General features: G+C 39.3%; 1 protein-coding gene across 2 annotated transcripts in view; it reads right to left on the bottom strand.

Annotated features, from left to right (window-relative positions):
* The window catches only part of CREB5 (cAMP responsive element binding protein 5), a 339,425-nt gene extending 323,197 nt beyond the window's left edge, over window positions 1–16,228 (bottom strand). The window contains exons 1-2 of one of the 2 annotated variants that reach the window (XM_088018237.1): window positions 16,157–16,228; window positions 11,428–11,521 (exon numbers count right to left, since the gene is read on the bottom strand). In XM_088018237.1, the coding sequence (XP_087874363.1) occupies window positions 11,428–11,521; window positions 16,157–16,210 (148 nt within the window). In that variant the 5' untranslated portion in view covers window positions 16,211–16,228. The remainder of the gene's footprint in view (window positions 1–11,427; window positions 11,522–16,156) is intronic. The other variant, XM_088018238.1, reaches the window with a different exon arrangement.
* Between the last annotated feature and the right edge of the window lie 1,114 nt (window positions 16,229–17,342).

Below are 17,342 nucleotides of genomic sequence, written 5' to 3'. Positions count from 1 at the left end.
GTAGTTACCCTTATTTTTGGCATATATATATAAGTTGTTCTCTCTTTAAAATTTTGAGATACAGTTTCTTCTAACAGATCAAAATATACCGTAAATCTCTAGTGTATGGCTTTGTTCTAGTCTCCTGCCTGATCAAATTCTCTCCCTTTTTTTCTTTCTTTTTTTAATGCTCTTCTTTCTTTTTTCAAACAACTTCTTATCAATTCCTTTTATAAAATTGTTTATAATTTTCATCTTTACAGTCATATTCCCTCCCTTCATCGTATCAACCCTTATTTTTGTACAAATATAAGTTTTTCTTTCTTTAAAATTTTGGGAGGCACTTTCTTTTAACAGACCAAAATACACCCAAATTATAGTATGTGGCACTGGTCTGTGCACCAGCCTGATCATATCTGATCATATTCTGTTTTTTTTTTGTTTTGTTCTGTTTTTGTTTGTTTTTATCTTTTTCTTTTTCTTTTTTTCTCTTTCTTTCTTCTTTCTTTCCCTTTCTTTTCCCCCGGTTTCAGGTCTTTTCTGATTTGTTTATAGAGTATATTTGCTGGGGACGTTGTTACCCTGTTAGCATTTTGTTCTCTCATTCATCTATTCTCCTCTGGACAAAATGACAAGACGGAAAAAATCACCTCAACAAAAAGAACAAGAGGTAGTACCAACTGCCAGGGACCTACTCAATACGGACATTAGCACGATGTTGGACCTAGAGTTCAGAATCATGATTTTAAAGATACTAACTGGGCTTGGAAAAAAGCATGGAAGTTATTAGAGAAATCCTTTCTGGAGAAATAAAAGAACTAAAATCTAACCAAGTCGAAATCAAAAAGGCTATTAATGAGGTGCAATAAAAAATAGGGGCAGTTAGTGCAGAAGAAAGAATCAGCGATATAGAAGACCAAATGATGGAAAATAAAGAAGCTGAGAAAAAGAGAGATTAACTACTGGATCACGAGGGCAGAATTCAAGAGATAAGCGATACCATAAGATGAAAAAACATTAGAATAATTGGGATCCCAGAAGAAGAAGAAAGAGAGAGGGGGGCAGAAGGCATATCGGAGCAAATTATAGCAGAGAACTTCCCTAATTTGGGGAAGAAAACAGGCTTCAAAATCCGGGAGGCACAGAGAACCCCTCTCAAAATCAATAAAAATAGTAGGTCAACACCCCGACATCGAAGAGTAAAACTTACAAGTCTCAAAGACAAAGAGAAAATTCTGAAAGCAGCTTGGGAGAGGAGATATGTAACCTACAATGGTAGAAACATTAGATTGGCAACAGACCTATCCACAGAGACCTGGCAGGCCAGAAAGGACTGGCATGATATATTCAGAGCACTAAATGAGAAAAATATGCAGCCAAGAATACTATATCCAGCTAGACTGTCATTGAAAATAGAAGGAGAGATAAAAAGCTTCCAGGACAAACAAAAACTAAGGGAATTTGCAAACACGAAACCAGCCCTACAGGAAATATTGAAAGGGGTCCTCTAAGCAAAGAGAGACCCTAAAAGCAACATAGACCAGAAAGGAACACACAGACAATATACAGTAACAGTCACCTTACAGGCAATACAATGGCACTAAATTCATATCTTTCAATAGTTACCTTAAATGTAAATGGGCTAAATGCCCCAATCAAAAGACACAGGCTATCAGATTGGATAAAAACACAAGACCTGTCAATATGCTGTCTGCAAGAGACTCATTTTAGACCCAAAGACACCCCCAGATTGAAAGTGAGAGGGTGGAAAACCATTTACCATGCTAATGGACACCAAAAGAAAGCTGATCCTTATATCAGACAGATTAGATTTTAAACCAAAGACTGTAATAAGAGATGAGGAAGGACACTATATCATACTTAAAGGGTCTATCCAACAAGAAGATCTAACAATTGTAAATATCTATGCCACTAACGTGGGAGCAGCCAATTATATAAGGCAATTAACAAAAGCAAAGAAACACATCGACAACAACATAATAATAGTGGGGGACTTTAAGACCCCCCTCAGTGAAATGGACAGATCATCTAAGCAAAAGATCAACAAGGAAATATGGACTTTAAATGACACACTGGACCAAATGGACTTCACAGACACATTCAGAACATTCCATCCTAAAGCAACAGAATACTCATTCTTCTCTAGTGCCCATGGAATATTCTCCAGAATAGATCACATCCTAGGTCACAAATCAGGTCTCCACCAGTACCAAAAGACGGGATTATTCCCTGCATATTTTCAGACCACAGTGCTTTGAAACTAGAACTTAATCACAAGAGGAAAGTCGGAAAGAACTCAAATACATGGAGGCTAAAGAGCATCCTACTAAAGAATGAATGGGTCAACCAGGAAATTAAAGAACAATTAAAAAAATTCATGGAAACCAATGAAAATGAAAACACAACTGTTCAAAATCTTTGGGATGCAGCAAAGGCAGTCCTAAGAGGAAAGTATAGAGCAATACAAGCCTTTCTCAAGAAACAAGAAAGGTCTCAAATACACAACCTAACCCTACACCTAAAGGAGCTAGAGAGAAAACAGCAAATAAAGCCTAAACCCAGCAGAAGAAGAGAAATAATGAATCAATGAAATAGAAACCAAAAGAACAGTAGGACAGATCAACGAAACTAGGAGCTGGTTCTTTGAAAGAATTAACAAGATTGATAAACCCCTGGCCAGACTTATCAAAAAGAAAAGAGAAATGACCCAAATCAACAAAATCACGAATGAAAGAGGAGAGATCACAACCAACACCAAAGACATACAATTATAAGAACATATTATGAGCAACTCTATGCCAGCAAATTAGATAACCTGGAAGAAACAGACACATTCCTAGAGATGTATCAACTACCAAAACTGAACCAGGAAGAAATAGAAAACCTGAACAGACCTATAACCACTAAGGAAATTGAAGCCGTCATCAAAAATCTCCCAACAAACAAAAGCCCGGGGCCAGATGGCCTCCCAAGGGAATTCTACCAAATATTTAAAGAAGAATTAATACCTATTCTTCTGAAACTGTTCCAAAAGATAGAAATGGAAGGAAAACTTCCAAACTCATTTTATGAGGCCACCATTACCTTGATCCCAAAACCAGACAAAGACCCCATCAAAAAGGAGAATTACAGACCAATATCCTTGATGAACATGGATGCAAAAATTCTCACCAAAATACTAGCCAAGAGGATCCAACAGTACGTTAAGAGGATTATTCACCACGACCAAGTGGGATTTATCCCTGGGCTGCAAGGCTGGTTCAACATCCGCAAATCAATCAACGTGTACAATACATAAACAAAAGAAAGAACAAGAATCATATGATCCCCTCAAAAGATGCAGAAAAAGCATCTGACAACGTACAGCAAGCATCCTTTCTTGATCAAAATTCTTCAGAGTATAGGGATAGAGGGTACATACCTCAATATCATAAAAGCCATTTATGAAAAACCTACAGCAAATATCATTCTCAATGGGGAAAAACTGAGAGTTTTACCCCTAAGGTCAGGAACATGGCAGGGATGTCCACTATCACCACTGCTATTCAACATATTATTAGAAGTTCTAGCCACAGCAATCAGACAAGAAAAAGAAATAAAAGGCATCCAAATCGGCAAAGAAGTCAAACTCTCACTCTCTGCAGATGATATGATACTTTATGTGGAAAACCCAAAAGACTCCACCCTAAAACTGCTAGAACTCATACAAGAATTCAGTAAAGTGGCAGGATATAAAATCAATGCACAGAAATCAGTGGCATTCCTATACACCAAGAAGACAGAAGAAAGAGAAATTAAGGAGTCGATCCCATTTACAATTGCACCCAAAACCATAAGATACCTAGGAATAAATCTAACCAAAGAGGCAAAGGATCTGTACTCAGAAAACTATAAAATACTCATGAAAGAAATTGAGGAAGACACAAAGAAATGGAAAAATATTCCATGCTCATGGATTGGAAGAACAAATATTGTGAAGATGTCAATGCTACCTAGAGCAATCTACACATTCAATGCAATCCCCATCAAAATACCATCCACTTTTTTCAAAGAAATGGAACAAATAATCCTAAAATTTGTATGGAACCAGAAAAGACCCCAAATAGCCAGAGGAATGTTGAAAAAGAAAAGCAAAGCTGGCGGCATCACAATTCCGGATTTCCAGATCTATTACAAAGCTGTCATCATCAAGACAGTATGGCACTGGCACAAACACAGACACATAGATCAATGGAACAGAACAGAGAGCCCAGAAATGGACCCTCAACTCTATGGTCAACTAATCTTTGACAAAGCAGGAAAGAATGTCCAATGGAAAAAAGACAGTCTCTTCAACAAATGGTGTTGGGAAAATTGGACAACCACGTGCAGGAATGAAACTGGACCATTTCCTTACACCACACATAAAAATAGACTCAAAATGCTTGAAAGACCTAAATGTGAGACAGGAGTCCATCAACATCCTAAAGGAGAACACAGGTAGCAACCTCTTCAACCTCAGCTGCAGCAACTTCTTCCTAGAAACATCGCCAAAGGCAAGGGAAGCAAGGGCAAAAATGAACTATTGGGACTTCATCAAGATAAAAAGCTTTTGCACAGCAAAAGAAACAGTCCACAAAACCAAAAGACAACCGACAGAATGGGAGAAGATATTTGCAAATGACATATCAGATAAAGGACTAGTATCCAAAATCTATAAAGAACTTATCAAACTCAACACCCAAAGAACAAATAATCCAATCAATAAATGGGCAGAAGACACGAACAGACATTTTTCCAAAGAAGACATCCATATGGCCAACAGACACATGAAAAAGTGTTCAACATCGCTCGGCATCAGGGAAATCCAAATCAAAACCTCAATGAGATACCACCTCACACCCGTCAGAATGGCTAAAATTAACAAGTCAGGAAATGACAGATGTTGGTGGGGATGCGGAGAAAGGGGAACCCTTCTACACTGTTGGTGGGAATGCAAGCTGGTGCAGCCACTCTGGAAAACAATATGGAGGTTCCTCAAACAGTTGAAAATAGAGCTACCATACGATCCAGCAATTGCACTACTGGATATATACCCCAAAGATACAAATGTAGGGATCTGAAGGGGTACGTGCACCCCGATGTTTATAGCAGCAATGTCCACAATAGCCAAACTGTGGAAAGAGCCAAGATGTCCATCGACAGATGAATGGATAAAGAAGAGGTGGTATATATACACAATGGACTATTATGCAGCCATCAAAAGGAATGGAATCTTGCCATTTGCAACGACGTGGATGGAACTGGAGGGTATTATGCTGAGCGAAATAAGTCAATCAGATAAAGGCATGTATCATATGACCTCACTGATACGAGGAATTCTTAATCTCAGGAAACAAACTGAGGGTTGCTGGAGTGGTGGTGGGGGTGGGAGGGATGGGGTGGCTGGGTGATAAACATTGGGGAGGGTATGTGCTATGGTGAGCGCTGTGAATTGTGCAAGACTGTTGAATCACATATCTGTACCTCTGAAACAAATAATGCAATATATATTAAGAAAAAAAAAAGAAGAAGATAGCAGGAGGGGAAGAATGAAGGGGGGGAAATCGGAGGAGGAGATGAACCATGAGAGATGATGGTCTCTGAAAAACAAACTGAGGGTTCTAGAGGGGCAGGGGGTGGGGGATGGGTTAGCCTGGTGATGGGTATTAAAGAGGGCACATTCTGCATGGAGCACTGGGTGTTATGCACAAACAATGAATATGGAACACTACATCAAAAACTAATGATGTAATGTATGGTGATTAATGTAACAATAAAAAATTTTAAAAATAGAGTCTCAGGTAGTCTCTTATTAAAAAAAAAAAAAACACACTCTTTGGGGCACCTGGGTGGCTCAGTCGGTTAAGTGGCTCAGGTCATGATCCCAGAGTCCCACATTGGGCTCCCTGCTCAGCAGAGAGCCTGCTTCTCCTTCTGCCTGCTGCTCCCCCTGCTTGTGCATGCTCTTGCTCTCTCTCTTTCTCTCTGACAAATAAATAAAATCTTTTAAAATAAATAAATAGGGGCACCTGGGTGGTTCAGTCATTAAGCGTCTACCTTTGGCTCAGGTCATGATCCCAGGGTCCTGGGATCGAGCCCCACATGGGGCTTCCTGCTCTGTGGGAAGCAAGCTGCTTCTCCCTTTCTCACTCCCCCTGCTTGTGTTCCCTCTTTAGCTGTGTCTCTGTCAAATAAATAAATACAATCTTTATGAATAAAATAAATAAATAAATAAATAAGAAATAAACACACACACTCTTTGTTCCTCTATATACTAATGTGTCAGTATAATCTCCTTCTGAAAACTTTTGACTATTTTCTCCTTTTCATGACTATTGAAGAAATAAGCCAGTAACAGAAGAAAAAACAGTTCACAGATGTATATGCAAACATAAATCTAACACCAAGACATGTTCTAAGTACATGGAGCTCACCAAATCTAGATGTACAATGAGAAAATTATAGACAGACAGGAGCTTTGGACAAACTGTTTATCCTCCTGATCTTGTTTCCTCATATGAAAAGAGTGGCCAGGATTAAATGACATAATGTATATAAAACAGGAGACACAATTATAGGCATAAGATAAGGCAATAAATGGTAGCTACTGTTATTATCATGCTGCACCCTGGTGCATGCCATTTCCACCACCCTCTGTTCCATAAAGACCTGACTAATTTCAAGAGTGAGAAGTTACTGTATACTTTCACCATCAATGGAAGAGGAGGTAAATATGGTCCCTGTATATATATGTGTGTGTGTGTGTGTGTGTGTGTGTGTGTGTGTGTGTGTGTGTGTGTGTGAGAGAGAGAGAGAGAGAGAGAGAGAGAGAGAGAGATTTACTTATTCAGTCAGGATATATATATCCTGGGTGGTTCAGTTGGTTAAGTATCCAACTCAGTTTCAGCTCAGGTCATGATCTCAGGTTGTGAGATCAAGCCTTATGTCAGGGGCTCTCTCTCCTTCTCCCTCTGCCCCTCCCTGACCTCTCTGTCTAAAAAAATAAAAAATGATAAAACAATAAAAAAATAGAATGTCCATGGATTATTAAGTAGGTTTGTATCAAATAGCCATGAGCTAATGGCTCTGGGTTCTGAGATTATCTGATCAATCATGATCTCTTGAAAAAAAAAGGTTCTACTCCTTTAAACAACATTCTTGCTTTCTCCATGGTGAGAATTAGGTTTAGAGCCTGGAACTAGAGAAAGTCCCTCATTCTAGACTTAATCCAGGGACACAACTGGGTTCTGAGGAACTATGTTGTCAAGAGGGGCAACTTCAGCCCCTCTGCCCACACCTCAGCTGGTGCCTTTCTTCATTTCCCTCCAAGCACACACCAGTTGCCTTCAGCATTAATTGGGCTGTGATGTCTGGTGTGAATTATTAGGCATTTGAAGGCATGGTTTTATGCATCTCCTTCTCAGGCTTCCCACCTGAGATGCTGATTGGGTTTTACCTTTTGAGGAAAGGTGTGCAACACTCTTGAACTTCACTTCCTTTTCATGAAGCAAAATTCATCATCTTCTAGGTCAATATTTCCACCATATACCCGCAACACACACACACGCACACACATTCTTCTCATTTGGATTATTTGCTTGTCTGGCTATAAATAAAATTGCACTTTGATTCCCATTCTGTTTTTTTCCTGTACAGAACCTGGGAACTGTGTCAATAAGTGGGGGTGGGGATTTCTGACAGGGCAAAATGTGGGAATCCCTGAATACCTAGCCATAATACCATTAAAATAGACCCAAACACCATACTCTTTAACTCTAATACTAAAATTTGATCATACTTTTCAAATCAAACAGATCTTTTGTCATATAATAGCCGACAATTTTGCAACCTGTGTGTGAAAGTATATTGTCCTCAGTGGATTCCCATTTCAAACTTGGCACCTAAAACCTCTGATATCACAACTTCTCTCACCATGAAATTATCTTCAATCACAATAAGAACAGCTGAAGGGAAAGACCCAAGTCCATCACCATATTGGGACTCTGGAAATGTACCACGAGGACCAAATTAGAATGGAAGGACCAAGGTGGGAGGGGCTAGAAGTCTTTGCCCTTAGAATCCACCATCACCACCCCATTCATGCATGTCCAATTAGTGCTGTCCCTTTGGAACGAGGTTTTATTTTACTGTCTATCCATAAGAGCAGACTCATCTTAAAACATCATGACTGTCACTTTTACTACTCTGCCTTATGGCATGTCAAAGATCATTTACAATCATTTTGAGTTATAAATTGTACCTGGTCTAAATAAAATGGACTTTATGGCAAAGCTAGGAAATTATTTCAGATCTTACAACTCTTTGGACACTTACCTTCGAAAGGTCTATCTCTGGAATCTTAATAATTTCCCTGACTGTAATATCTGCAATTAATGTAGGATGAAGTAATTTTCCAAAATACAAGCTAACCAGATATCCTGAAATTAGTTATGAACACACCTACCATATTTCCTCGTCATAATATGTGTCAAACTCCAGTGCGTCTGAAATTAAATTTTGTGTAACGGAATATTGCTTGGGAAAAAAAAGTGGCCCAAGAGGGGCTTGAAGATTTTTGCCCTGAGGATGAATGCTGATTTCAGATTTAATTTATGCAATTTTTATTATTTCTGTTACTATATCTCAAGCTGTAGGAAATCATTCACCCTTAAGATAGGCCACAAAATAAGCTTAAGGTACATTCGGAAATAAAATTCTAACAGATATTTTAGTAGACTTTGGAGCCTTTGATAAATTCAAATCTAAATAAATTAAGATATAAGACAAGTAAAACTTCAGTCACATTTGCAGTCACAATCTAATATGTTAAAATTAACATGAGGTTTGAGATAAATACATCTAACTCTTTCTTGGGGAAAAAAAACAACAACAACAAAGCAAAAATACCCAACAGACAGCCTATTACAATGCAGTGTGGACAACACTGGCCTGTGACATAGAGTGGACCTCAGTCCCCTAAATGCAAAGTAATGAGCTGAACTGGATAGCTCTGTTTCTGTTCCAGCAGGAAAATTCTATGACACTGCAAGCATGCAAAGTGGATAGCAAGTTTAAAAACGTAGCACCTAATTTCACTTGGAGTAAAAAATGGCCCCATACTAGCTTCAACACAAACCCTGAGAAAGCAGAAGAAAACACACCAATATTTTATTCATGCTATTTTCCCTCGTATTTATTTCTGCCTTCATTTTCTTATTCCAAGTTTGACATAATAAAAATTAGAGAGCCTTTCCTCTCAATAATTTTCCACCTGGCACTGCCAATTATTGGCAACAGTGGCCTCAAGCTAACGAAGATCTGGTGAGAACAATTGAAAAGCTGCAAGAACTTAATCAAAAGCCTGTTTATAGGCAACATACAGAAGTGTTCACACATCCTGAATTCCTTTTTTTTCAGACCTTTGAATGGGGCTCCCTGTAGGGCCATCCCAGCCATGTCCCTGAAAGATACTACCTGGTACTTACCACTAAGCAGTAATATCTCCACATCATTTAACACCCACTTCCCACTCTCCTACCACCAAGGAACCTATTTTCTGAATTCGATTTGGGAAAAATAAAAGGCGAACTTATAAATTGAAATATTGGGAACCCTGCTACTTGCATACATATCTGCTCATTGTTTAACTATGAAGTTACAGTGTATAATAAATGACAGAACATCATGGAACACTACATCAAAAACTAATGATGTAATGTATGGTGATTAACAAAACGATAAAAAAATTAAAAAAAAATAAATGACAGAACAAACTAAATGATAAAACCAAAAGAACAGACCATCCTTCCTAACGCTTCTGGGCTTTTATAATTCTTACAGATTGAAGTTTCTGCATCTCTCTTTCTCGATTTAAGGGAAGATAAAACTACTTCTGAAGAGCCAACTAGTTCAATCAAAACGAACAGGCTGAGAGAGAGGTGGTAGGTGGCGGGGGAGGCAAGGAAAGAGGCTGCCTTTGAACTAGAGATTCTTCCAAGCCACAACACATCTGCACCATTAACAAGTCACGGGCAGGTTTGTGAAGATGTGTAGATGGCTCTGTCCCCAGGAGTATGAGATCGTACCTGTCAACTGCTTAAGCCCGACAATGCAGCCACCGTGCAAGTCAAGGGTCTAGCACTCAGCATCAAGGACCCTCATCTTTGCCCTGTGTGGTCAGCCTGGGAAAGCTGCTCTGTCTCCTTTGGCCCCTTCTTCTCTATCAGTAAAATATGAGTTGTAATAATAACCTGCCTGACAACACTCTTACAGGATTTACTAATAATAGGGATAATAAAATACTTGTAAAATTTAAGTGCCATAGAAATGCTAAATTATATGAGCTGGGCCTGCCAGGGCAGTCCGTTTCTCTTCTGATATCATTTAAAGCATGTTTATGGGAGTATTATCTCCCTCGTGATGCCGAGGAGACAGTGGCTTCAATGAAATATTTCTAGCCTAACAAGGGTAACAGGAAAGGCTTCAGTTATCCTACCAGGGATTAGGAAACACTTTCATTTACATTCTTTCACTGGATCCTTACAATGAGCCCATGGAATAAACTGGGCAGACAAAATCATTCCCATTTTACAGAAAAGGGAACTGAGGCCCAAAAGGGTTCACTAACATGGCTCAAGGTCATCTGGCAGAGAGCCCATGCTAGAGTTCAAGTTTCCCCACTCCTGGCCCTGCCCTGTTTTAATTCATTGCACCACCTATCAAAATGGGAAGGAATGGCAATTACTTGATGGATTAATTGTGATGTTTGTTTATTTTTGCTCACATTTGCTGAGCACTTGCTATGATTCCATGCATTATCATCTCATTTAATCTCTCACTTAGGAGGAAGGTACTGTTTCTTTAAAAAAATTTCACTGATCACCTCTGTGAGAGAGAGAGAGAGAGAAAGAGAGAGAGCTCCTTCTACTAAAGCCACATAGCATTTTCCTTACAATACTCATGTGAAACATATCTTAGACAGTCCTCTAGTTCAGCTACATTTTCACATGTACACTATAGTGTGGTGTCCTCAAGAACAGGAATCATACCAATCTTTGCGTCTCCCGTGGTACTCAGAACAGCATACTAGGTACTGAATGAAGATGTCTTGCTTGAGTGATTACAGGCATGTGATTTTTAAAAATACTTATATGGAGCCAACTTCCATAGTAATAAATATTTTACATTCCTGAAAATGAGAAATCACAGCTCTTTGGTTATTTGAGTGAACACCACATTAGCTGATTACATTTCTGCCTACCATTATTTTAAGTCTCTGCTGTACCTTAGAAATATACATCTTCAAGGCACAGAACATGCCAATGGAAATCATCCTATCATAAGAACAAGTATCTCCCATGCGGCTAATCCGTTCACCCAAAGCCTTTTTGCCTGATGGCTCCTTACCTGATAACATATTGTCTGTTTTTATTGAGGGAAACTTCAAAGTCATTTCATGCTTGTGCCTATGAATCATCAGATGGTCCTCTGTTGGGAAGCGCTGTCAGACAAATAGAAAAAAAAGGGGGGGAGAGGGGAGAGGAGCCATTCAGTTTTATAATATATATTTGCCATCACAGAGAAAAAGATGTATTCAGCATTGTACATGTGACAGGCAAAACAAAAAATTAGTTCCGAAAAAGTGTGAAAGCATGCTAAGTTAAATGCCAAATTATTTTTTGCAAGCAAATGTGCTGAGATGTTCCTTTGAATTGCACCCAAATATATGCATCATTATTTCCTTTATAGTTTACCAGGGGTTTAACTAGGTTGCAGTAAAATCTGGCTGAACAGTAATAAGAAATAGGAGACCTTTGTCTGCCATCGTCTCTGACTCCCTACACGTTCCCTGGGAATTCCTTTAAAGGCCTCTACTTTCTAAATACTCTTTGAATATAATCAACTGTGAAGACCCATCAGTCAATTACGTATTTCCTTAGGAACTAGAGGTTTGCATCTGAGGGAAGACCTTAAATTTGTGTTTGGTTAAAGAATAAATGAGAAAGAGGTAAAGGAACAATGCTGAAAGTATTCAAGTAATCTATATAATAGAAATAGGCTATACCTTCAAAGATTAAGAGTGTCTGAATGAATGCTCATGTATGTTCACAAAGAAACGAACAGTGGCAGCATAACAAAGTAAATTCTCTTATTTCTACCTATATATGAGAAGAAAACATGTCCAAAATAGAAAAATGAACTTAGACCTAAGTAGCACTGGGGTTTTGCAAAACTATTTGGAACTTTTGTCTAATAGTTACCGTTCTACATACTAGTATAAAATAGTATACTACAAAATAGTATAAAATAGTCTAAGGCATAATAAGTATGCTAGATGTTATCTAGAGATTAACCAAAAGTAGGAAAAATGCATGAAGCAGGAAAAGAATTTTGATTCATGTCAGACATTGGAAAGAATTACATGTCATGCTTAACTGTTTGACATAAACACCTACAAATGTGCATGTGACATTTGTATAGTATGTTTCTGTTTATGAAGACCTTGCACACTGCGCTCATTATGTGATCTTTTATAAGTGTATAGATGATTTATAGTCACACGACAAGTCATTTTTAGTATTCTATACTCTGTACAATGTAGTAAACCAACACTTTATTTTTCATTTTCAAAGAGTGATATTACAGTTGTTAAAAATGCAGCTCTCAAATGTTTTCAGCTGTCTCGCTTCTGGTCACACAGTGGGATTGGATTTCCTGGCCCTTTTGTGGTTGGGTGGGGCCATGTGACTAGTTCTACCCATGGATCATGAATGGAAATGACAGGTCACTCACATGCCAGCACCTAATTCCTGGTGCAAGACCCTCTTCCTTTTAACATGGCAATTCACAGTATTAGAAATAGTGACCCCTCAATTATCCTAAATCTTTGAAGGATTTTCGAATTCTAGAGGATTATGAAGAAGGTCCTGCCAAGCTACAACAGAAATGCAGAAATGTATGCTTGGGCAATTGAAATAAGCCTTTTGTTGTTTTAAGCCCTTGAAGCTTTCGGGTGATTTGTTATTGCAGTAGATCCTAGCCTCTCCTGACTCAGGCTGGTATGTTTTAATAACTGAACTTAACAGAGCATCTGCTTTATCAAGGTCAAATGAAAACATAACAAAAGACAATAAACTCTGCTGAACATTTCTGAATCTTTGACAGTTCAGAAAGTCTCTCAGAGCTTCCCAGTTCCTCAAGATAGTCATTATAAGTTTCAATTACCATTGTATACTGTGGTAGAAATCTTCTCTGCAAATGGTACAGATTTGTGTTCATGTGAATGAGGGAATTCACTGGGCTAAATCCTTTGGAATATTCTGAAAGTAGTTTTGGGAATAAATATCACCTAGTTATTTGTCATTTGTATCATATAAATTGGAGCATATACAATCTGTAAAGCACAGCAATTATGTCAGAGTATTAACTACATAGAAGTCTGATGTATAAAGACTTTTTGCTGCAGCTTCATCTATTCTCTTGAACCTTTATCATACCTTATAATGACTACATCAAATATGGGACACTACCATGTGTGGTTTAGAGACAGGTTAAACTTCCTAGTCTTTCCATTAAAATCCATATTATAATTTTTGTTGGGATATATATATAATCAAAAACAACATGGTAATATCCTACATTTCATATTTGTAAGCCATTTTTTGGTTCTGTAAAATAATAGCCTAGAATAGATTATCCAGATTACTCATTAAATAACAATAATTTCCATAATATGTCATGTTAACTATAAATACCTCCCCAAAGAGACAATATGGGACATCATGGGGCCTTTTTAATTTAGCAGGAAAAGAGCAGCAAATTGTAAATAACCAAAATGTACAGTCTATGACAGATACACAGCTGAGAGAGGCCCCTGGAACTCAAAGCATGTTCATGTCGAGGGCAAAGGAGCTGTGAAATTAACAATGGACTCTGAGCTCAGAAAGAGCAAGAGAAGCTTGTTTCTCTTCACTTCTGGGACAAAGCTAATGTATAAGGATCTGTAACACAAAAAACCTCCCAGGTATTATAGACCATTCCTTAATAGAGCAGAGCTTGTTTCCATGAGGGAAAAGGGGGAAACATCCTTCCATCACTGCCAACGTAGCACAAGCACTGATAACTCACATTTACTCCCCTTTCCAATCCCCAGCCATCCTTTCTTCTGGATGCAGGTCCCCAGGCTCTGGAAGGTCACTAGAGTAAATGCCATGATCACAACAACAGATTTGACTGTGATTTGCTAACACCCCACCAGGAAACCCTTGGAATCACTAGGCAACTGCTACATTTCCTCAATTCTAATACCTCTTCAATTGAAAGATGCACATATTTTTAAAACAACTTGTCAAGAAAAAGAAACACTTTCACCTTAAATAAAAACATCAAGTTTTACATGCAGCTTTGTAAGGGGTTGAGGGGAAAGGCTTGGAGTTTTACCTTAAAACAAAGAAACTACAGAAATCCTCAATTCTCATTTTGTCCAACCAGTCCACTCAGCCTTCTCAAGGAAATGACCTGCTCCTTCCCTGAATTCAAGGTCATTAGAAACGCATCCTTCAGCCTTCACTACTGTCTCTACCTTAGAATTTGCATATAACTTCACAGTGCTACTTCCATTCCTTCCTGCCTCAGAGGAATAGCACCCCCTTCTCCCTCATGGGATCTTCCACACCCTTGTCTTCTGGGGGCTGGCGCTTCAGTTGTGGTTCTTCAATCCAACATGCTCACTTCTCCTTGCCCTTGACTAAATCCCGCCCAGCTAGCCTTTCATTTAAAAAGAAGCTCTCTCGGGCTGCTTCCTTCTCAGGCTACCATTATATCACTCTGTTTCCAGTCATTCCCTAGCACTCTTGAAAGAGTCCTCTATGCTGGCCACCTCCACTTCCTCACCACCCACTCACTCATTAATCCCTTCCAACCTGGCCCCCACCCGGACTCCTCTCTCATAGGTCACCCGCCAGAACCCAACTGCCAAACCCAACAGCCTCTGCTCAGCCTCTCACTGTCCCGGCTCTAGCAGCGTCTGACACCAGTGACCACACGTCTGTGGCATTATTTATTTATACCCTGCCTGATTCCAAAAATGAGAAAAGACGGCTCACAGCAACACATAAAATGGAGCGGGAGAGCATCAGCTAGAATTAGGGGACCCCCAAAAGGGAAGGGATTAAAAAACAACAACAACAACAAAACGCTAAAGCCAAACGCAAACCATCAGGCAGTCAGTCTCAACTGGGGGCCATTTTGGCCCCCAAGGGGCCATTTAGCAATGCCTGGAGACATTTTTGGTTTTCACAACTGGAGAGTGGCCACTGGGACCTAGTAGGTCGAGGTCAGGGATGCTGCCAAACATTCTGTAATGCACAGGACAGCCCTTCACAACGAAGAATTATTCAGTCCCAAGTGTTAACAGTGCCAAGCTCGGGAAATTCTGCCACACGGTCCATAATTATAGCAGCAGTAATAGTAACAATGGTGAACATTAATTGAGCAATTATTATGTGCAGGCCTTATACTAAATACATGTAGTATCTCATCTAATCCTCACAATGATTCCACTTAATGGGAGCCATTGGAGGCAAAGAGGTTTAATCTAGCACAGCATGCCAACTTCCCCTCTTGAAGTTTAGATAAATGAAAAAACTGTGGGTTCTAGAAAAGCTATAGGGGGCCTATTGTACTCAAAAAGGAAAACAAAAGAAAACAGAATTCAGCTCTGATGGTGAGCTATTTCACCAGTAATTCAAAGGCCCCGTATCAAGTGACTATTGTAAAAGCAGCATCCTCCCTCCCCTTTCTGAAATAACAGTCCTGAACATCTGGTGGGCAGGATGCGTCTGGCTTACTTCCAGGGGGAAAGTTAAGGGTGAAAATGGCTAATGCTGATGTATTTCAGGGGCTGTGAGGGAAGTAGTTCAAACTATTCAAAGTAGAAAATAGTAATAATGAGGAAGAAGATGGTGATGATGATGGTGGTGGTGGTGGTGGTGGTGGTGGTGGTGAAGGGGGCTTTGACAATATCTCAGTCAAGAAAGAAAGCATACAGCAGGCATGATTGCCAAGTGAGAGCTGTTTCGCTGTCAAAAGGCAGCTACATCCTCATAAGAACAGACCAAAGGATCCCCACACTCACCTGAGAGCAGCCCGGGGCACTGCAGACAAACGGCCTCTCCTGCTCCAAATTCATCTTGGATTCCTCATAAATCTGTAGGGACAGGGGGAGAGGGAGGAAGGAAAACAGAAATCCATGAATATCTTCTGCTTCAACCTAAGAAACATGAGAAAGGCAATTGCTGGGAGCCCCTTTCTATGCCAATCCCCAAATTAGACAAGATAAACATTAACACGAACACAGGTCCTGCCTTGCTGAAGTTCACTAGGCTTTCTGCAGTCTCCGCTCCTATTGTTTGCTTGAATGCATATTTATTGTACTTTGAAGAAAAATGCCATGGGGCTGTTGCAGCAGAAATTCTGCCTCTGGAAAACCACCTGGACTGTGTTATTACCCGGTAAGACCGCACCTGCACAAGAAAATGCCAAAGCAAAGTTCACACCTGTCCTTCGGAGTTGGCTACTTAGAAAAGTGAGAGAGGGGGCAGTAAACAGGGTTATCAACAGTGCGGTGACCAACTCGGAGCAGCGGTCAAGTAATTCAGCCATGATCACCCTGCCAAGCTTCAGGATGACCACAGGATGCAGAGTAGCCCTGCAGCCAGCTTAGCAAATGTCCCCAGTGGTGAGCCATGGTCTTCAATTCCTTTTCATATCATGCAGTCACAGATGCCACAACAAAAAGTATCATTCGAGTTAGGCAGGGAGAAACAGAAATAAGAAAATGCAGAAAACATTACCTTGGATATTTTGTGGTTTGACAGGCTAACTTGAAATTAATATCAGATTAAGGCCATTGCCCATCGGATCAACAGAAGTTATCTGGAGTAAGGTAGCTTTGTGGGGAGAAACCTTATGTTATGGTCTCAGTCACATGTTACATTCTAGTGTGTTCTTATGTAGGGATTAGGTTCTAAGGTAAGTTTATTAGGCAAAAATTGAGCGTAATCAAAATTACCTTTATAAATCCTCCCTAAAATTGATATAAATACATAAGCATAGTTTCATGGTTACTAACCTACACAGTAACAGAAAACAATTTTTTCTGACAAAACAAAGGCGTTTATTATAGGAACATTCTCAAACGACACCAGAGATGTTCACACTTTTTACATAAAAATTTTTTAAACATCATAAAATACTATGCAAATTTAAGTTTCACAATTTAAACCATTTTCTAAATCATACTTTTTGCCAATTTTAGAGTT

This window comes from Eumetopias jubatus, unplaced genomic scaffold (assembly GCF_037043125.1).
Source record: "Eumetopias jubatus isolate StellerSeaLion01/CBP00866 unplaced genomic scaffold, mEumJub1_p1.0 scaffold_14, whole genome shotgun sequence".
NCBI classification, from domain to species: domain Eukaryota; kingdom Metazoa; phylum Chordata; class Mammalia; order Carnivora; family Otariidae; genus Eumetopias; species Eumetopias jubatus.
This window is presented reverse-complemented; position numbering and strand designations above follow the sequence as displayed.